Source organism: Dermacentor albipictus, chromosome 9, assembly GCF_038994185.2.
Source record: "Dermacentor albipictus isolate Rhodes 1998 colony chromosome 9, USDA_Dalb.pri_finalv2, whole genome shotgun sequence".
Lineage (NCBI taxonomy): Eukaryota > Metazoa > Arthropoda > Arachnida > Ixodida > Ixodidae > Dermacentor > Dermacentor albipictus.
The window spans coordinates 101,227,743-101,250,296 of record NC_091829.1 but is presented as its reverse complement, the minus strand read 5'-3'; the positions used below and the strand labels follow the sequence as shown (position 1 = coordinate 101,250,296).

Here is a 22,554-nt window from a genome sequence, read left to right as displayed (position 1 = left end):
ACGCTTCCCAACGATGGCTTCGTGCAGATCTCAAAGGATTTTACTGCACACTACCTGCGCTTGCTTTGGTCTGTGTGCAGCTGCGATAGGTGATGGCAACGGAGTACGACAGTCGAAATAAGGTGTCTGGCTCCCTTTATCGTTTCCGCCGCATGCAACTAGCGAAAACATGGCATTAGAGATCTGTATTGTTATCCAGAGGGTGTGTGGATTCGGACACTACTTTGGGCCATGCTTTTGGCACATGCAGGAATAAAAAAAACTACTCCATGTTTCGGCATCTGCAGTCTAAAATCATCACCTTTGAGATCTGCATTGGCTACTTCAAGGATTCTTCAAGGGATGCGCCACACATACATTTCCCAGCGACGACTTCGTGCAGATCTCAGAGGCCTTGCTTCTCGAATGCATAAGCCAGAAACGCTCAAGACATCATGGGCGCCATGTTGTAAGGATGTCACGGGCTAAAAGATATGCTAGACAAGTTGACGTCTCTGTAACTCTATCTCAAAATTTCGACTGGCATTTCGAGAAGTGGCGAGTTGGTTCTTTATTATATGGTTGTGTTTTCTGATCGCGTCGCTCATTTTCCCCGTCAAAGTGCTCAAAGCATAGAGGCTCAAAGCTACCACGACCCCAGCTACGGTTTTGGCGCTACCAGCAGGCAAGTGCGCTTAGCCGCAAAACACCGGGAGCGAAACTGATCGCACTCCGTGAGCGCGATTCCGTAAAATGGCGAATTCGGATATTGGCGTTGGGAAAAGCATCGCCGTGCTTGCAATCGTGGTCGGTTGCTTCACAGTCCTCTGGCCCAAAGTGTTCTATCCAATGATGCAGGCTGCTTTCTCCATGTCGTTTTCGGCACAAGAAGGACAGGACGGTAAGCGATTCATTCTTCGCCTCAACGCAGCTGCCAATGCAACTTTCAGCTGCCTCGTCTTTTCCATTGACAGTAGCCACAATTTACTCTGATTACAGCAGAAAGCATATTCTACTTGTGCCTGAAGTGTTCAATGTAAGCTTTGTTTCACGTAATTTATGCACAGTCAAGTCACCTTCTGACTGCCTCCCATAGTGGAAACTCGCATACTGCAAAAAGACCGTTACTATTCAACTTTTGCAATGTAGCCTGAGTGTCACGAACTTACCTTGACCTGGCCTTAGAGCCAGTTCAGTTCACATGTAGAGAAGCGTGGGTAACCAGTGTATTTGCAGCCACTCCTACAAATTGTGATACAAATACCATGGAGCTATAGCTAGTTTTCTTGCTTGCTTGACATATTGGTCGAAGAGCATGTTCGATGCATGGGGTTCGTATTTTGCGACGATCAGGTGGGCGATACTATCGCCTTCGCGTGACGTAGTGCTCAAACAGACAATCAGCTCATCCGATATTGCTCAACCAGCCAATCAGAGCGCGCCTGACGTACGGCCAAGGCGATACTATCGCGGAAAGTGATCGTTGCAGAATACGTCTCCAGATAACCACAACCTTCAGGGCTCTTTCTAATTTCAGGACCACTTACTCTAAACGCAGGGCGTTTTGGCATAAATTGTGAGTGTTAGTGTAAGGTCACCTGCACCCAGCCGACAAAGGTTGCTTTGATTTTACACAAGCGCCAAGCAAAGCAAGGATTGAAGCCAAGTTTTACTATGCATACCAGAAAATGCAGCACACCCCGCCGCAGCATATCTGGCGCCTTACTTTGATATATCCCAATAAGTTGTTTGTCGCTAGTCTAGCAAACCACAATAACCATTTTCTGGCCAGAACACACATGTCAGGCCTCAATCATTATATTATGACATAGGTTACAGTATCAATTACTCGACTTGCGGGCAATTTTTTCAGGTACCAAACTTTTCCAGTGCATACTTTGTTAATATAGAAACTCGATGTCCGGACAATGGGCAGAGTGAAAATTTAAAGCACAACGCCCTTAGAAGCCCACATATCTTTGTCTCGTTGATAGTTACAGCAATAAATATGGACAGGACCTCCACAAAATTAAAAGAGCTTGAAAGCCAGCTCACACTAGCAGTGAAACACGTGCCAGTGGCTGCAAGACGTGCCGTAGTCAGCTCATCTGCACAGGCTACCATCTCTTCTGCTGCAACAGTCATGTGACAGCTTCAATGCTCATGTGTGTAATTGAGGCATATGCACATTCTGATCCAAAGATTGAGCCTTATGTGTTGTTATACTGGCATCCTATACATTGAAGTTTGTGGAGGCAGAGAGCTTTTTCACTTACATGTCTGTTTAATTCAACTTTGAATGAAAGCTCAGTCGTGGGTAAATCTGTAGGTACGAAGCGGACCGATAGCCCTCGTGGCCTAAGCGGTGTTTCAAACTGCGCTGCGACATGCAGTCACAGTGTGGCCAGTGCCTAAACGTGGAGTAGTCCCAAGTGGACGTTTTGGAATCTAAGTTGAGCCACTGTTACAAATGCAGGTGAACGTGGAATCAAAACAGCACATTGGAGTAGTTTCATAATTGTCCGCATTTGAATTTGAGCATTTCTTGACGATATCAGAATACTATGTACTGTAGACTTTGGATAAACAAAACTTGCTTATACGAAAATGTCGAATAAATAGAACAAGAGTACCAATTTTGGTTGGATACCGATAGGAACAATGTTAACGAAGTTCATTTAAACGAAACGCTTCTTTTTGTGAACTTCGGTTAAAGAGAAGTGAAACCAAAAGTGCACCTACGTTATCAACCATCATACTTCATATCAAACAGAAGCGGGTCGACATGTATGGGAGACAATGATGCCAAGTATTCAAGAAAGTGCTATCAATCAGCCAGAGGCGTTGTCGTGGCATTAGCAGCCGCTGTACAGCATTCAGTTGCCTAGTTTTCATGTTCCTTTGTGCATCATGATGGCAAAAAAAGCGAGAGCGCTTGAACGCATAGCTTGTGCCGAAGAAGCTGTGATATTCCAAACAGAGTGTACAATAATGCCTTTGTTATCGGCAGGGAAGTTAAAACACTCAATGCTCTTGAAATAAAGTGATTTTATTGTGATTTTTGCATTCTTTGCATAAACAAAGCTTGTGATGAACAGAACCTCATTTTCTGCACCTTCGAGTTCCATTTAAGGAGAGTCTACTGTACATTCCTTAAAGCTTTTGGGACAGTGCTAAACAATGGGACAAAAAAGACAGCACATGGGCGCAGACTAACAATTTTTCTTTTAAGATGTGCAGACGGTTAAAAATCAGTTCAGTGCGATACCAAGTAGCCAACCCAAAAACCAGAGGACACAGCCAAGCCACTTGATCAGACTATCTAACCATCCCGATCATTTTGTTCTTTATCAATTAAACAGAGTGATGGCACACTTACATAAAATGGGCCCCTCCTACCAATCGCGTACACTTCAACAGTCTTGCGGATTCTTTGGTCTTTGGGTTGCCTAAGGATGTGACACTTATCAAAAGCTGGAGTACAACTGCACAAGGCTGCATTAACTGCTAGGTTGCTCCCACATTCTGTGTTGAGAGACCAAGCAAGTTCCCTGAGGCACCATCTTGTCTGTCCTACATAGTTTCAGCTGCAGAACAGGGGGATTTCGTACACAACAGCAACTGCACACAACTGCTGTGCGTGCTTCTTTCTGCGAACTTCGCATCTCGGCTCGGTCCGGTTAACCTTCCTGCACAACGTGCCTAGCTTGTTCAGTGCAGAAAAAGCAATGTGAACTCCAACTCCACCAGCTATTTCTTGAGGCAATGGCTGACCCTATGTACATACGTACGTGCGAGATCACTACGGTGGCCCTCGACTGGCTTGCCTAGGTCCTGTCACATCATATGCACAGCTCCATTAAAAACTTGTCAGCGATGCCCACCAGAACCTCGCTTGTGTTACCTGCTGAAAGTAAGTGCTGAAGTTATGTCTCAAAGCTCCTTCCCACTTAGTGGTGGCATGAGCTGTTGAGGGTTCTCTTCAGTGCTCTGCTGGCAGAACCGTGCTTCGCAGTCTTACAGTGTGCTGATAAAAAAGGCAAGAGCCTTTTCTTGAAGCACAGGGCGTAGTTCCAGCACACATGATGCTCACAAAAGAACAGCTTGAAGTCCAGAAACTGTAGCTCGGCATCAACTGCTAGCTCTTCTGTTGTCAAACTCGCCTAGCACTCTGGTGACACCACAAGAAATTCATCTCGCTTTTTCTGCAGTCTCACCTGTTAACGCCCTGTAGACTGCGAGAAAGTCATCTGCAATGTGGAATACCTTGATTACGTGGCTGTCGAGTGTTTCACATAGTTTCCTGACAAATTGAGCTACTACGAGGTCGCTCATTGTTGTGAGGCAAGACTTGATGTTGTTAGTCTGCAGTCATGTGTTGTCTTTCCTGTCCCGTCATTTAGTGCTGTTCCAATAATGTCAATGTACCAGCGAGCTCAATTTTCAACCCTTCTGCAGTGTATTCCTTGTCGACATGTAATGTCACTTCAGTTCTTTGACATTTTGAGCCGTCATGCACAAAATGTTTGTGTTACGTGTTCCACCCCGGGGTATGCTTGTACTGGTGTTGCATATAGTAATAGCAGTGCTGTTGCTTTGTTGAAGCAAGCCACAGGCAACACAGGTGGCGAAAGAGAGAAAAAGGAAAAAAAATATTGTCAGTAATTGAGTGAACTCTAGCTGTGCAAAAATTTGTGTTGAGTGTGTGGTTGACTGCACGCTTTGAAGTACCCCGAAATCTGACTAACTTTTGAGAAACACTCATCACTTATGCTGCATGTGCTTTGGAATTAATTGTGTGCAGGCTTGATCCCAGGCCGAGGGGCCCAGCCACAAACGTACGAAGCCATGGGCCAGGCCCGACCTCACAACCCAGAGTATGCAAGGGGCCGTGTGAGTATTTCATTTGCACATTCGCAGGCATCACTTGTGCCATTCATGACATAGGTTGCTGCTGTTTGCACTGCAGGCATTAGAGAATTTAGCATGTCTGTATAAAATTGTTACCGTTGCAGATTTACCGGGTTGCTGGAACTGTGGACAGCAGTAGCATAGCTGGTAACAACATTTTGTAAGACACCCTGTTACAATGCGTTTGAATAATTTTAATATTGCATTAGTGTTCTTATTGAATGCTAATCATATAAGAACTGCATATTAATGATTGTTTCGCTACCAATGCTTTACACTAGCAGTTAAGTAGAATATGACATGTCACTGCAGTATTACCTTTGTGTGTTCTCTGGTTAAGCTGGCCATCAAAAGAAGTGGCTGCCAGTGCTGTTAGTGATGTGCACCTCCCTGGTAACCCGGTATTCCGCAAATGGTAATACGTTTATAGGCAAGCCAGTACTATTGTCGTGAGAATGTTTGCAAACTTGTTCAGGTTTCAGGTTCATGGGTGCTCATAAAACTCGGCGCTTTCGTGCTCAGGGCTGAGCACAGCAGAAGCAGCAGTGTAGGTTGTCAAATTGAAGAAGGAAGGCTACAGGAGCCGTCCTTCGACAAATCACTTCGGTGTGCTCAGAGAAACATCTGTGCTTGGCACGCTCAGCGCCGATCCCAGAGTAGTCAGGAAAAGGTTTCTAAGCCTGTCGACTGCCTTCCTCTGAGACACCAAATTTATGAACATTTGGTGAAATGCCCGGGCTAATAGCAAAAGGGATGTGCAGGCAAAGCAATTGCCAGCAAAGTACGCTGGCCTTACCTTGCCTGCAGCAACACCACGGCCATCTATTCCAATCATGTCAGCTTTCTGGTCGCACCTGCATACCTTGCCTCGCAACTTGTCCCAAGACTTGCCTTTCCGTAATGAAGTTGACATACAAGGGCAGTACAGCTTTCGCCTTTTGCTGCACCAAGACCACTGTGCATAATGCAGTTGTGCACTGTAGCAATGAGGGCAAAAAAGTTAAGCAACAGTGACAGCCATTGCCACTTATTGCGTGCGCCTGCCAAATTTTGTGCAATCTCCAAAAATTTATTGAGGCAGCCATGCATTCTGCGCTGATATCTTGTCTTTTCTATTGTTTATCTTGCCACTCTACATTGACTAACATGCTTTTTCACCACAGATGGCATGCGCATGACAGTGTAATTCACAGCTTCCACGTTACAGTGTAAATCGGATGAAACGTACTACTTTATGCGTTCTTCATGGAGGACTAGAATCTTGTGTCACAATCATTGGAACAACATGCAACAAAATACGATGAAACATACTACTTTATGCATTCTTCATGGAGGACTAGAATCTTGTGTCGCAATCATTGGAACATTATGCGACAAAATGCGATGAAACATACTACTTTATGCATTCTTCATGGAGGACTAGAATATTGTGTCACAATCATTGGAACAGTATGTGCAACAGTGATCACCCTCAAAAGTGAAGTAATGTAGCCTTCTCTCTCTCTCTCTCTATTTGCTCTGTGCTTACTGCTTGATGTAACAAGAAAAACCGTTGCATGTCTGTGGCAGCCATTTCCACATCCATCGATGCGCCAGCCCCCTCGACAGGCCGCCAAGACGGGTGGCACCATGAACCTCGTGATGCCTTTGTACACGATTGGAGTGGTCGTCTTCTTTCTTTACACTGTGCTCAAGGTTAGTTGATATCGGTGCATGTCTTTGTCTAGACACACAGCACTTTATTATAAAATCTTGTGAAGGCTTGTGTGTATCACTTGCGAAAATTTAAACTGAGCTGCTTTGAACTGACAACAGTCAGTGCTTGGCGCTACCACTATGCCGGTACATCCTCACAGGCTCCACCGGGGATCGTGTCGCAGCTTGGTTGTTCATATACTGCGCCATGGCACAAGAAATGGTTCACAACATCCAAACTTTAGCACTTTGTGTGCTAATAAACTTCGGTCAGGACTTCAGAAAAATTTGTATCATCCCGAAATTTGTATTAGGTGAAATCGTATCATTAAGATTCTACTGTCTCTCTCTCTTTCTCTCTCTCTCTCTCTCTGTATATATATATATATATATATATATATATAACCCTTAATATATATACAGCCCTGCAGAATGAATGAAAATAGAGGTTTAACTCATGCATTACCAGTCTAAACTGATTTAATGCTCTCTTCAGTGCACACTTATTGCAACATTAATATGTGCTGCGAAAGACAGTGTCGTTTCAGTGTGAAATTTTCCAAGTGCGTGCCTTTAACAGTTCAGTACAGACTTAACTTAAATGACAAAGCATTTTCTAGGATATTCTGAGCACAGATATCTGAAAGGAGGTGTTCGAAAATGTAAATTAGAACATTTTAGGTAATTAGCAAAACTATAAGTGAAAATTTCCTTGCTGCTAATGTCCACCTAACCATGTAGCCTACCTGCAAAAACGGCATTGGCCTAGATTTGGCATATAGTCTTTCTTTTTTTTTTACTGTTCTACATATGAAGAACTGGTATATTTCTCGTCTGTAATAACAATTCCCAGTTGACAGTCAGCGCTGGTTCTTGTCCTCTCTTCAATTTATGTGCCTGTCCCAAGTTAGCACTGTTTCATTGTGAATCCTTTTCAATTCCTTTCGTGGGGGGGCCAGTTGGTATGTAAGAAGCCCCCTGCTCCAGCAGCACCAGACAGTGTGAACCAAGAGCCATGGTCACGTCCCGACCCGCGAGGCACCTCGGGCTTTGGCTCACCGGGCCGCAGGGTCCACCCGGGCGACTCTTCACGACAGACTCCCCTGGGTGAGTGGTCGCACCCGGCTGTCCACTGCTGGTCCACCCATCACTAGCTGAAGCTGTTCAAGGTACGCAAAAGGAGCGACGGCTCTAGAATGCCGACTTGAAGCTGCTTATGGTGTTACTGTAAGGCAGGCGAGAAAAACATGGACACAATTAGAAGGAACACAAAGGGACTGCACAAACATTGACTATCAACTGAAAGGTCACCTAGTAACGGAAAAAAAGGAAGGCTACAAAGAGCATATAAGTTTTGTAGTCTTACTTTTTCCTGTCAATGGGAGAACTTTCAGTTGACGGTCGGTGTTTGTGCTGTTCTTTGGCAATTACCCCTCATAGCATCTTGTCTCCTGCACTGCTCAGAAACAACTATGGAAGGCAGGTAATTTGGAACAGTATACCATGTGTGCTGGTGAAGTTGAACTTACTGAATGATGAGCTCCTATTCATTTTATTAGTTTGCATTTTAAACACTATTATTTTCCTATTTATTTTCAAGGAAATATTCTCAGATGGCTCCATTTGTGTTCGAACACTGCCGCTAGTCAGTATACAGCTAACATTAACCGATAACATTAGTGAAAGATGGGGGCTGTTGGAAGGACAGCGGCATCTGGCATACATTTCTCAAATGTGCGTATGCCTCATTTCTTGCCCTCAGTTCTCCGCTCACAGCACACACACTCTGGTCTCAATGGAGTGTGGTAGAAGCGTGAAAAAGCAGCACCACTATGCCATTGTTGATGACGCAGCATTGCACGCATGGCCGCCATGACACTACCGTGCACCGCTCTCCCCTCTTTCAGGTGAAGTGGAAGAGCTGAAGCGGCGCCTGGCACAGACAGAGGCGCTGTTGCAGCAGTTGCTCATTCGCCAGTCGGGTGGGGCTCAGCCAGCGAGCACCAACATGAGCCATTCCATCAACCTGCTTGTCCGCGAGCTCTCCAAGGGAAGTCAGCAGACGCCTCTGCATGAGCGGGTGAGTGAGGACATCAGTAATTTGCTTTGTTATATCCATGGTCATTATACTGAGCGTTGCCTAGTTACATCTTGTTTATACCCTGCTAACTAGCATGTCGTCAAAGCCCCCATCAAGTTTGGCAAAGCTTATTTATGCTTGTGTCAGACAGCCCGCATGCAGATTTAACATGCTAGCTTAGTTTTCTTTCTGCTGCACAATTGTGACCGCAATCTGTGGCTGGATGGCCAAGACTGGTGTGGCCAGCCTTCGCTAATCCTGCGGTGTTTGCATGCATGTGGCGCACATTTGCCACGTTCAGGACCCACCACCTGATCATTGCTTGCTGTGGAGCACGTCGTGAAGGCGACCACTGCCACGTTTATTAAATAGTGCAGATACAAAGATGTGCAGAGCAGCAGTAGCTGCGGCCAGCGCAAGTGATGATGGAACACCCATTCGCGGCAGCTGTTCGCGTGGCAGTCTTCTTTGTCAGCAGCGTAGCTAATGCCAATGATGCTACAGTGCTAAAAGGACGTATCGTAGCCTTCTATACAATGGACGACCTGGAATAGGGCTTGTTAATTTTCTCTCTCTCTCTCTCTCTCTCTCTCTCCATGCACTCGCACAGCACGAGGGCTTGCGGCATCGTCGGCCAGCGCATCAGACATCAGAGGACGAGCCTGCCTGCCGTTGCGGTGCACCACTGAGCAGAGAGTCCTGCCAGGGTGGCTCACAACCAGACTCCTGCTCGGACGGAACAGCAGACAGCGGGGACGAAGCGTTGCAGCCACCGGACAGCGAGGCTGTTGCCCACTAAGCATCCCACGGGGCAGAAGAAACGCTGCTCACGGGCCGATTTAAGGCGAGGCAAAATTTACTGTCTCGGCACCCGACGTCAACGAGGCAGGATGAAGCGGCTATCACCTTCCTGCGCACTCAGTCCTGCAGAATCTGAGTAGTTCGCTTCAGTGCTGCTAGACAGCAGAGGCTCCATCTGCACTGGCCTGGCTGCCACTCGAGAATGCAACAAAGGACAACAAAAGTGCACTAGTTTTGGCACACTGAACAAACAGCGCAGACAACAGGACTACGGGAAGACAACAACATAAGCACTGACTATCACCTAGTAGTTTATTTGAGCAACAGAAGTGTATGCAAGACAAAAGGCGGGAAGCAAGGAAGATATCCTGCAAGAGGAAAAGTCCTTTTGTCTTCGCTGTTTGTTCAGTGTGTCGATGTTCAACCAACTAGCCTAAACTAACACTTCTATGCTAATTTGGGCTGGTTTGTACACATTACAGCAAACTGCAGCAACAGTGTATGAGGCAAAACAAACGAAATGGACAGACATTCGTTTGTTAGTCTGTTCACGCCGTTTGTCCTGTCCCATGAACTGTTGCTCCACTTAGCTATAGCAAAGGGCAAGCCCATGTGTAGCTATCTTTGGAAACGAGACAAAGCCAGCTTGGAAGGCCTGATATGCAGTGGCTGTTCCATAGCAGAGAACCAGTTTGATGCGGTCATCACTGCAGTTGAACTCGATATGATGAACACGGATTTAATGAATTCAATCAATCTATCAGTCATTCCTTATTACCTAATTGTACATAATTATTTCATTGTACATTTAATTGTACGTAATGAAGTACGTCTAACATTTGGTTGGTCACGCTTTATTTGAATGAGTGTTCTAACACTATAATTAAACCATGAATGTGGGATCCAAGCCATATTGTTTATAGCGAAGCAAATTTGTATTTGCACAAGGGTGAAAATATTACGCAGGACAGTAGCAACAAAGCCTAAGTGCTCACAGAAGTAACAACACCACTGTGTTGCACTGGTGTTGCAATTATATTGCTCAGACCTGACTGCAGATTTGCTGTTGCTGATTTTCTTTTGTTCTCTCATGAAGAATACCGGATATAACGAGCAAAATTTTCCGCAAAATGCTACTTTGTTATATTGAAGTCTAACTGTACCGCCTCTCCTCCAGTACCTCCACCATCATCATCAATGTTTTATTAGCCTCACCATCACTACCATAATCATCTACATTGTCATTATTATTAGGACAACATGTGTCAACAAAGATGTTGAAGTAGGACTAACATGACACAGGTAAGCCAGCACCATTGTGGAAGGCTTACAATATGGCTGTTGATTGCTGTACTGATTGATGTATGCGACATTCCTTTGACAAGTGCTACGTTAGTTTAACTTACAATTGTGAAATATGCAAGACGCAAATGTGAAAATGCAAGATGTCACTCAAAGAAGCTAAGTGTTGATTTGGATTCCAAGCATTTTATTCGGTGTTTTTAGTCCAGGTCTAGGAATTTCTACTACACGTGCATTGTTCTTGTGCATCCAGGTAGCTTGTTCAAGTGAAGCTTACTGAAGTGCATGCAAATGTTAAAAGTTTGGAACAAGCTATACTTCTCTCATCGATTCCCGGTCGGTGAGAACAGCAGATATTTAGCTACTTAAATTGTTTCTCTGGTGCAAGAGACTACGCCCCATAACAGCTCTTTCATTCAGACAAATATGCCATTACACATGCACAACATGGCATACAGTTTGACCAGCTCAACCGCATTGGCGAGTAAGTCTCAGTGTCAAACAACACATTGCATAAATTTATTGTGAATTTTTTTCCACACCTCGCCATGCTTTGTTGTTTCGTTTTCAGACAAAGATTCATACAGCATGCTCTATGGGCAAGCACTTATTTGATTCATGATTCTTATTTATGTTTTTGTGGTTTATGCATTGCTATTTATTGTAGTTACTCTGTACACTTCCAAAGAGAGGAGGTTTGCAGGAAGTTCCACCATCCTGAGTGCCAAAGCGCCTGTTGTTGTGAGGGAAAGCCACACTTGCTGCTTGCAAGAGCCGTACTCAGCACACTAGCCATGGATGGTTGTTTGATCTGGTTTAAGGAGACCACAGCACACTTGATTATAAACGAAATAGACTTGAGCTTATATATTTGCAGGGTCCATTGCTGTGTGTTGTATAGCGGCACCATCTGTCAAAACACGTGGTGATCAGCAAAACTGACAGCGAAGCAACAGGAACTAGTGAAAAGCACTCATCTGGCTTTCTTCCTTCCAATAGAAGAAAAAGGAGAATCAAATAAGATAGAAAACTGTGTGAGTTGGTGTTTATACAGTAGAACCTCGTTGACACGATCCTGTTACGTATGATTTCTCGATGCCAACATTCGCAGTCGAGAACACAGAAAAATGACCCAATTGAGTTACGCTTCATTTTTACCGGTTCGTGCATTTCTGGAAAACACGGCCTTTCAGCACTAACGTTCAATACGCTGGCAAACTGCGATGGTATGATACGTTTTCTGGCCACTAGATCCCATGTAAACAAGAAAACGCTCTAGGTGTGCTTGATCGAGAACAGTAGCCACCTGCTGCATCAGCTTCCCCACAATGCTCGCCAGCTGGTCTGTATCACGTGAAAATTCCAGTGCGCACCCAGTTTCTTATTCCTGTACCGGCAAATCTCCTCCCAGGTTGTTGCACGCCACGCTCACAGCTGTCGCTGCCAACCAATGAATATATTGTGATAAGCACCTTCACCTATCTGTTTCACTGTTTCACAGCGCGTGGTGCCAATGAAGGCTTACTAAACGCATTTAATAGGCAATAACCCAAACGTGGCACCGTTCCCTGCTGTAGGCACCACAATGTGAGCATCACATTCCACTCCCGCAGCAACCGGCACAGCCTACCAGCTCAATTTAACCCCAACAACACACAGGCATCCTAAGGACATATGAAGGATGTCCCATACGGGATTTTATGGAAATCCTAGGCATGACTGAGATTAATCCCGAACGCTACCCAAGTGAGATAAAAAACAACCTCCCGGGGATGTCCCAAAGTCATGTGTCATGTGGTACTTGATTGGGATGTTAGATGTCTCATTTTTTCTCATGTACTGGACTGTCACAGAGGTTTTTACGTGAGAATGAGGAAGAAGGGCAAGTGTAGAATGAGCACACTGCATATTTTACTTGATTTATATGGTGTAAGTTTTTAGTTCTCTAACATTGGACCTGCCAAGGAGACCCCATTTAAAAAATTCGGGAAGAAACATTCGTACAGAAAAAAAAGAACACTTTTATTCTGGTAAAAGCAGTAAACATAAGTATTAAATAGACGACTACTGTGAACATCAAAATCAGCACGCTTAATTTTTAAGTGTTCCCTGAGCTCTCGCAATGCATGGGATAGATGTATAATTGACAAACTATTCAGATAAGTGTTCCACAATATTACAACTGTACGAATGGACAATGAATGAACTAGCAAACATTATGTTGCACTAAAAGAAAAAAGGAATGAGTATTATAAAAATTATTGTCAACACCTTTAAATTATGGTATCACAGAATGGGTTTCATCATGCTGAGTGGGCCTCTGTTGATCTCTCTGCTGCCACCCTCTCGGGAACATGTTGAAACCATCACATGCCTGCTTTTTCAGAGTGTCTTTCACTCTGAAAGGGCCACTCTGAATGTCTTTCAGAGTGGCCCTGAAGTATGTGTCACGGGTCAGGCTGCCTGCACACACATAAGAACATGTTTCTTTTTTTTTCTTAAAGTAAGCAGGGTATCTTTGGGTTGGAAAACAAGAACTTTCACAACCATTACTGGCTCTCGCTTGCTCAAAATTGCTGAGTAATGATGCCCTGGGTGGTCATACATTGTTTACATATAAGACAGTTTTAGAAAAGCATACAAGTAAATATAGACACAACAGTAACTGCACCCAGTTGTCTCACAGTAACAGGTCCTATGCTGGCCTCACGGATCGCACTTGACAGGATCAAAGCGTCCTCTATCAAGCTAGGTGATAGGTCGAACGCTGTTAAACATTTAAAACAAACTTTAATTACACCGAGAAAGTGAAAAAAGCAAGTTAAAAACACACAAAACGTTCAGTTTTACAGCCCATAGAAAAGTGACGATGGGGCGAGTCTGGCCATCCCGCACTTTTTCGAAGCATGGTTTCTACCCCCATTGTCGTCCTCCAGGCCCAGGAAACATCACCCGACACCTCGAAGCGTCGTCACTGGGTCACTTCCAGGAACCAAACGAAGGAAGCGGTTCCCTTTTCTCGCACACAGCTCGGAGTTCACAGGGGGTCAGCGAAACAAACCAATAAAAGAAAGGAAGGCTCGCTTCCCTCTTGAAAGAAAAGTCCGGCTGCGCGTCCACAATGTGCAAAGAACACTGCATGTGTGGTGTCTTCTGTTGTTAGACAGCACGAGTGTATCACGGTGACAGCAAACGCACAACTTCTGTTGTTGGTCGGAAGAATGTTTTTAATGACCCCATCTTTGGCTGTTTTCAGTTCGACCTTGTACACCCTTCTATCCGCGCTGGCCAGGCTTTGTGTAATCACTCCGACGGGCCAGTCATCGCGGGTTGCTTTTTTATCCCTGAGTAGAACCACGTCACAATTCTTTGAAGGCAGGCTTTGCTGCTTGCCATTTTCACCGTTGCTGCAAAGTATTAGCATACTTTGTGCACCAGCACTTCCAGAACTCTTCAGCCATGTTTTGTGCTAGTTGCCAAAGCTGTTTGTAGAGGTTGCTTATGTCTAATTGCCCAGTTGTTATAGATGTGCTTCCATGTTTTTGGGTTAAAAGTGTCACCGGAGTTAGGATGGTGAGATATTCCGGGTCAGATGAAGTGGGAGTTATGGGCCTGTCATTAATGATGGCCACAACCTCTGCCAAAAAGGTTGCAAGAATGTCATGCGTGAGTCGATGATGATGTGACTGTGTGAGCATTGAGTCAAGAATGCGGCATGCAGCGCCGGTCATTCACTGCCACGCAACACCCATATGGGACACGTGCAGTGAATTGAATATCCATTTGCAGCCGTTTCCTGTGAAGAACTTGCCTATTTGTGAACGATGAATGCCGTCTGCACTAATTCCAAGTTCTCTGCACGCTCCGCTAAAATTGGTCCCGCAGTCGGAGCGTATTAGCTTGATGGGTCATCGCACTGATAGGAACCTTCGGAAGGCACTAATGAAACTCGACGTGTCCATTGATTCGATCAGCTCAATGTACACTGCGCAAGTGCTTAAGCAAGTGCCCAGTGCTTGCTGTTTGAAACACCACCTCTCGTTCGGCGAGAGGCAATCGTCCAGGAACTGAAAACATCAATTCCAACATTCGTGAAAGGAAGATCTATGCTGATTCGGTCTGCCGGAAAGTCAGCCATCTTCTGGTCATGAAAGCACCCTCGCAGCCTCTTGCATGAAATGCATGCCTCCAGCATGGGTGAGATGCACCGTTTGCCTCCGGCAAATGAATACCCAGCAGCTCGTATGGCTCCTTCTGTGATTTGTCGGCCCTGATGTTGCACACATTCATGGTGGTGGCGCACGAGAAGTGTCGCGACATGGTGCCAACCCAGCATTAAGAGAGGGTATTTCTAATCATCCGGAAGATCACCTCTGTCCAAGCAGCTGCTGACACGTATCAAGCTGTTGGCGTTTCGGAATCGGTCAAACCTTTGAAGCGAGCTTATCTTATGAATTTGCTTTCCTCGCTGGATACAGCGTATCTCATCAAAAAAATTTGTCTTCTGTACCGTACGAATGACAACGAGTCTGGCTTTGGAGAGCACCTCAGCAAGAGCTACCTCTTCTTCTGATGTTTTCTTTGCGCAACAGACAACCTGGATCAGACTTGCCACCACATAAGTGAGAGATTTCCACTTTGAGAACCTATAAAAGCATTCAGCTCCGAGTCGCTGTCGTTTGTTCACCTCCATCACCAAAGTGCAGACTTCAGGGTGTGTTTCTCGGTCTTCATTAGGATTTAGGAGGGTGAAACCCGTAGACCATGCTTCCTGCTCTAATCGTGAGATAAAGTCAGGTCCGCACTACCACTTGGTGCTCTTAAGCTGTCTCGTTGGAATCATGCTAGTGGCTTGGTCTGCTGGATTTTCTTCTGTGTGAACCTATTTCCATTGTTCAGGTTGCGTGCTGCTGCGTATCCACCACACCCTGTTGCCCAAATACATGCAGAACCTTGTTTCATTGTGTATGTAACCCAAGACCACTTTGCCATCCGTGTAGAACATGACCGAGTTCAGCTGGAAGTCCAATTCTCGTAGTATGGAATCGCCATTTCTACAGCAAGCACCGCTGCACACAACTCAAGCTTTGGAATGGTGCGTTCTGGTTGTGGAGCAAGCTTGGCCTTTGCCATGACAAATCCAACATGTCTGTTTCCTTTCTTGTCGGCCGCAAGTAGGTGTGCCACCGCTGCAAAGGCCATTGTGGATGCATCTGAAAAAAATGAATGTAGGGACATGAATGTCCCTACTTTCAGCTTCAAGCAATGAATGAATGAATGAAAGTAGGGACATGAATGTCCCTACTTTCAGCTTCAAGCATTGGGACTGGCGCATACATTTTTTGCACGTGAAGATGGTGTAGTGCCTGGAGAGATTTCTTCTACTCCTCCCAGCTCCTCTCAGTCATAACCCTTCGCCACGACCTCACGGAGGAGGTACTTGCCTTGAACTTTTATTGGAGCCACAAAATCTAGTGGGTTGTAAAGGCTGTTGACGGTCAACAACATTCCTCACCGCATATTTGTCCTGTCTTGAAGAGGAGCCCTGAAGATGAAGCTGTCGTTGCCTATATCCCACAGTAGACCGAGACTTCTCTGCATAAGCGAAGCATCTGTGCCAAAGTCAAGGTTCTTCAGACCCTGGGCGTAGTCCTCTGGAGAAAATTCATTCAGCGCATTCTGCCTATTCGACGCTATCTTGTGCAGCCTTATGTTAGCTGGGATCCTTGGTTTTCGCGCAGCTGGCAGCTTGTCGAGTGGCGGGAAATCACTCTCTGAAAGCAGCTGGCGTTCAGCCTGTCAGCGCTCCCATTGTCGCTTGCGCACTACATAGGGGATCTTGTATTTCGCCTTGCATGTTCGGGCTCTGGTTGGATGTTCGTCCCCGCACAACTTACATATTGGGGTACAGCGATGGTCTTCTTTAGGGTTCGCAAGTCCGCAAGCCAGGCACGTCTTCTTTGTGGGGGTCAGGCACACGTCCTTGCAGTGTCCCACTCGGCCGCACTGCTGGCAAACGTCAATCTGTTTCCTGTAGAGGCGGCACAGTATCAGGGTGACTCAGTATCGGACGAAGTACGGTACCTTGGGTCCCTGGAACACCACAATCGCGGTGGTCGTGCTGCCAATCCTCTTTGCGCCCCCTGCTAGTGGGTTCCTCTCGTTGACGATGTTCCTATCTAGCTCATCGGCGCTCGCGTCGATGGGGATGCCTCTGATGATGCCCTTTACGGTGTCGTGAGGTGCCGTGCGACATGCACTGACCTCGTAGAGTTTGCCTTAAATAGAGATTTCCTGGATTTTAGCGTACCTTGCTGCGTTGTCTTCATTCGTTGTACTGATGACCATAATGTTCTGTTGCGTGTTGGGGAAGATGATGTACGCGGCACTTTCCTCACTTGTGATCTTGGTCATGGCGAGTATGGCCACAGCGACAGTGGTGGTGCCGGTCTTGACGATGTCCAGTCCCCCTCTGGTTCTGATGACTATCTTGCTTTCTTCCAGTGGCATGGCTGGCATGCGTGCTGCCTTGATGATCAAGGCTCTGACGTTCTTGTTGAATTTCGATTGCGGGCTTGTTTGACTCCTGCCGGGGGTCTGCTGGCGCAGCCTCGAGTTCTAGGAGAAGGTCTCCAAGCCCTTGCAGTCTGGTATTATCCTGGTAAGATATTTTCCGGAAGTGTTCCAGGCACTTCAGTAGCTCAATTGCCTCAGGGCGCCTAAAGACGTCGTCTAGCTGTTTCCACACGACATTCAAGCCCGTTGTAAAGTCATCGACGTGCACTGATTTCAACCACCGAGCCTGATGTGACAATTCAGGGCCAAGCCATTTGATGAGAAGGTCGAGCTCTTCCTGGGCAGAAAGTCCTAGATCTCTGATGACACTTTTGTACAATGACTTCCAAGCATGAAAGTTTTAAAAGTCGATCATCAAACTTGGTAAGACCACTTGAACCAAGGTCTTTGCGTCACAAGAATTTAAGGACAGCAGCTAGCTCTGAGCTTGAACTGCTGTGTGCAGGGGCTTACACAGGCAGCTGCAGGTCAACTAGTAAGTACATAGGACAACTCGTAGTTCCGGCATGCTTTGAACTTGGGTTGTTAAGGGCAACATGGTAGTACAGTGGCTGTTTATCAGCTTGCTGACACATCGAATTATTCACAGCTGTGTTGACTCCCGGCGACGTGTGAGCATTGTTTACGTCACCGCTAGAGTTGGTAACAGCCACCTCAGTAAACACAAGCGCAGCATTGCGTAGGGCTTCCTGTTCATCGATATAGCCCCTAGTTCGCTGCGTTAGGTCCACAGAAGGGAGCATGCGCATTCCCTTCCCACCATCCTGCTCCACAGCTGCCTCGAACGCAATCGCCTGTGCATCTGCAGCTGCCGCTTCTTTTTCATGCTGCAAGATATCCAACTCAATCTCGATTCTTGCCTTCTCAATGTGCATCATGGCCTCTCTGTGACCAAACTCTGCTCTGGCCCAGATGGCTTGTGCTTGCACACGTGCTTGTACGGCAGCTAGGATGATTGTTGACAAGCCTGATCATCGTGAGCTTGGAGAAACACTTCAGTGGGCCGATAAAGAGTGCTGTGACGTCTCTTGCAAGTGATCGCATTCTCATTCTGCAGCCTTGTCACACACAGTCACATCACGATCTGCATTGATTGCTTTCTGAAGGTGTAATTCCTGCCGGATTTCAGATCTGTTCATTTTGGTGAGAAAAATAGCATATCTGGTGGTGACGTGCTCATAGCACACATAGCTTGCACGAAGCTGCATTGCAGCACTGTTAATGTCTTCCTCTTTCACCCATGACACTTTGGTAATAGCGATCTCCACGTTCTTTCAGGCAGCATCAACTCTCTGACAGTGCTCTTCGCGGTTCGTTTCATGCACTTCTTTAGTTTTCATGGAAAACGTAGTTGTCTTGGTGATCAAATGTTTGTCGTGGAAGCGTCATGCTCTGCTGTCAGAACTTCAGAGGTTTCAGGCATCAGCTTGTCCTGATCCATTTTGGCATGCGTGCTTCATGACTTATCCTACTCAAAGCGGACGTATGTAGTAAAGCCTGCTAAGCTGCACGATGAAATTTGAAACAAGCCCACCTTGTCGTTGCCCTGTGTGCTGTCAGCCGGTCAACTCCTGGGCGATGCTGTGTTCTTGCAGTAGGCGAATGTCATGGTCAAACCGGAGGCTTTTCGAGGCGACGTGTCCCACTTTGGTGGATGTTGAATTGGCGGCTGATGGCAGTCAACTTCCCTTTTTTACTAGCTGACCTAGTAAATCGCACTTGATGGGATCACAGTGTCCACTATCCAGCTAGATAACTGTTTGAACACAGTTGAACATTTAAAACAAACTTTAATCACACTGAGAAGTTCAAAAAAGGAAGGTAAAAACACACAAAACATTCAGTTTTCCAGCCCATGAAAAAGTGGTCCTGTCTTTAGGTCTGGTGGAGTAAGTCTGGCCGTCCTGCATTTTTCGAACCACATTTTCCATCCTTGTTGTCGACCCCTAGGGCCGGGAAACATCTCCCAACACCTCGAAGCGTCGTCACTGGGTCACTTCCAGAAACCAAACGGAGGGAGCAGCTCCTTTCTAACGCTAAAAGCTCGGAGTTTGCGGGGGGTCAGCAAAACAGAAAGCAATAAAAGAAAGGAAGGCTGGCTTTCTTCCAGCCACGCGTTCACGATGCACACAGAACAGGTGCTCAGTTGTTTATCCTCAGGTTATTCAGGAACATTATACACAATGAAACATTAAAAATCAACAATGAGAAATTAAAAAAAATTCAAGGCAAAATCTTCTATAATGAGACATAACATACTGCACATCAGCTTGCAGATATTTAGGTCACGGGACTTCTTGCCTTTCACTCTGAACCAGCAACATTCCAAGACAGCAGGCTCTTGAGGATGCGAGATGTTAGTTGCTGTGCACTTTCGCCCCCTTTGCTCATGTGCTTTTTCTAGGAGAAAAAGTGCCATGAAAATTTGAAAGAACGAGTTAGCTCGAAACCCAACATAAGATAACATTCGATGGTTTCAGTGCAGCGAACATGGGAAACCTTCAGGGTAAAGGAGGGGTGTATATACCATTACTGTTTCGTATGCACTTAAAAGGGATGCTTAGTGTGACAAAGCATGAAAAACAATAAAGGCAGTGTTGTGTCACTGCTCATAATATAGCAGAGTAACAACGTTCATATCTGTAAATTATACACTCACAGGCATGCAAGTGGGCATATGACATTGTACTTCATCAGTCACTGCTACACTAAATAGTAACTGCCAGCATGTCAACACATAACCTTCACTTAAACATAGAGCATCCCTGAAGGTATGAAATGTGAACTTAGGCAACAGTAAATCAAAAATACTATTGCAAGCTTTTCTTCACTTTTGGCTTGAAGCTCTTCATCATATCTCAATGTGTCCTCTACAGATGAAACTGGCTAGTCAGGAATGTCCGCTGAATGCAGAGGCGCATCGTCCACTTTCTTTATTAGTTCACTAAAGTACTGTGTGTGCGTCTGTTAAGTAAGCTTGGTGGCATTAAGTGCAAACAAAATTTTTTCCGTGAAAGCTAAAACAAAAAGAGCATTCGTGAGCATAGCAGATGGTATGCTAACACAGTCAAGAGCCACGCAATAAACGTGGTATGCTTTAAGAAGCTCACATTCTTAAGTTGTCACTCCCCCTACCATCACTAGTAAAACATTAAACATGGAGTTACACCCGTATTCAAAACAATGAAAGCGTAAATGGCCACCTGTGTCTGTGGGCAGTGAAGAGTGATGTTTATGCATCCTGTCTGGCAGATGCAAGTATCAAGAGCCTGAAATTTTAACTCACTTATGGTCACTGTTCAGGCGCATTCATAAAATGTTAGCCTGCAGTTTTTTCCAAATAAATTACCGATTAAGTCTACAACACAGAAAGGCAGGTGTACAAAATGTGAAAATGAGAACACAGGGACAACATTCCTGTACTTGTGTCAGTGTTTTGCATACCAGTCCTACTGTACAACAAATTCCTACCCACTTGCACAGTTTTGATTTTCCATGCACCTCACCAACAGGACCATAATCACACTCCACTGAAATGAATTACATCTCTTCCAATCCATGACTGAAGTCTGTTAACTGTATTTTTATTTCCCAGAGGCTCCATAACCTTACTGTAGGTGGAGGTCAATACACAGATTTATAGAAACACTGCATGCAAATTTTGTACCGAGAAATTGTAGATCTGGCTGTGACATGCTTGGCTGAGGCGGCGTTGTTGGTGCAGGGCAAAACTGTGCACCTGGAAAACCCAGGAAATATAGGAGCAGCTGTACGATGTACATTTTCGCAGTTAATACGTTTTTCTCTCCATGTCTTTTTTTTCCCCGCGAACGTATGAACGAGGTTTCTACTGTACGTATTTGTGAAAGGCATGAAAAACATGGGACAGATGGAAAAAAAGGCGCACTCTCCCTACTCATAGTTTAATAAAGGCAGCACGCCCTTTATTTAGAGTAATGGAACTTGATAGACACAAGATTTCAAACAAAAATCTAATTATTGGAGCTACCTTGAAAATCTTCCCGCTAGCAGATCTACATTCTTCTTTCTTAAATTGACAGTGTCATTCTGGTTATCCTGCTTTGTTTACACACACTGACATCACGTGACTGCCGCATCGTATAAGGGAAAGGTGCTGCATATTCCTTCATTAAACTTCCAGCTACACAATTGCGTATTTTCTTTTCATCAATCTTTTCTTTGCGTCATTCACAAATATAGAGAAGCAAATTTGGAAGGACTTCTCTGTGCATTGGCCTACGTCGATTGTTTATTGTTTATCGCAACAATTATTGATCTGTACGCTAGTGATGGCTTCTCCCCATGTGTGGATGTTTTTTTTTTTTTTTTTTCCACTGTGACTGCACTTGGTGAATGCAGGCATCTGCAGTGTGTGGAAAACAGACATGCAAGACTGCTTCCTTTGCAAGTGTACAGAGAGACGCTGTTATCTGATGTAGACTGTTAGTGCCAGACCAAGCTGGCAGCAGTGATTACTTCTAGTCAGTGGTTCTATCTAGTCTCGAGTATAGAGTTTTCTGTGAAAATGAGTAGAGGGAACTCTGGCGTGGGCGATCTTGCAGCTAATGCAGGAACTATGGGTAGTGGCACACAGCTTTGTCAAATCTTCATGCTTGTGCCTTCAGATGTGCTTGTGGCCATATTTATTACAACTTTACTGTTCTGACTTTTCAAGCAGTCATGTTTTCCTAATTGCATTAAGGAAGCAGGTATATCTGCATACATATATAATCATTGAAAATTGTTGCATTTTTGTTAAAGAGTGATCAAATTGCAAAGTCTCAGAGCCGTTTGATGCCAGAAGAATGAACTTTAGGCAGATCCATGTAGTATTGCACCGTCATTCTCAGGTTGGCTGAACCAGCACACCTGCAGCTTCCATAGAAACTGTAATGCCAGAGTTCATTCTAGAAATTTTCGTAGGAGAGTCTACGGTCTCCAGCACTTCAGCCTTTGGATGGGGCTGCGACATTTCCAGCTTTGGTTGCAAATCACAAATGAGCGCCTACTTTTTGAACTGGTGCCAAAGCCCAGCAGTAATGCACATTGCATCAATCAAAGGGAACATAACTGTGACACTGCTTAACTTTTTTTTTACAGCCAGTACATGGGACAGTGAGGCAGCAGTTCTCATAATCAAGCCAAATAGCATACATGCACTTGCTCAAGTTGTCACCTGCAAGCCTGAA

At 45.3% G+C, this 22,554-nt stretch overlaps 1 protein-coding gene across 1 annotated transcript; it reads left to right on the top strand.

The window, feature by feature from the left end:
- The first annotated feature begins 429 nt into the window (after positions 1-429).
- RIC-3 (RIC3 acetylcholine receptor chaperone) lies at positions 430-21,721 on the top strand. Its single transcript, XM_070525146.1, has 6 exons — positions 430-880; positions 4,784-4,872; positions 6,460-6,585; positions 7,545-7,692; positions 8,493-8,665; positions 9,276-21,721. The coding sequence occupies exons 1-6, from the start codon at positions 733-735 to the stop codon at positions 9,462-9,464; spliced, it is 873 nt and encodes a 290-aa protein (XP_070381247.1). The 5' UTR covers positions 430-732; the 3' UTR covers positions 9,465-21,721.
- Positions 21,722-22,554: the final 833 nt, after the last annotated feature.

What these genes read in the sequence shown, in the direction of transcription:
- RIC-3 (XM_070525146.1), top strand. Translation starts at nt 733, where the DNA reads ATGGCGAATTCGGATATTGGCGTTGGGAAAAGCATCGCCGTGCTTGCA. An exon ending in CAGAGTATGCAAGGGGCCGT is followed by an intron (nt 4,873 to 6,459) that starts GTGAGTATTTCA and finishes TGTCTGTGGCAG; the next exon opens with CCATTTCCACATCCATCGAT. An exon ending in TTCTTTACACTGTGCTCAAG is followed by an intron (nt 6,586 to 7,544) that starts GTTAGTTGATAT and finishes TGGGGGGGCCAG; the next exon opens with TTGGTATGTAAGAAGCCCCC.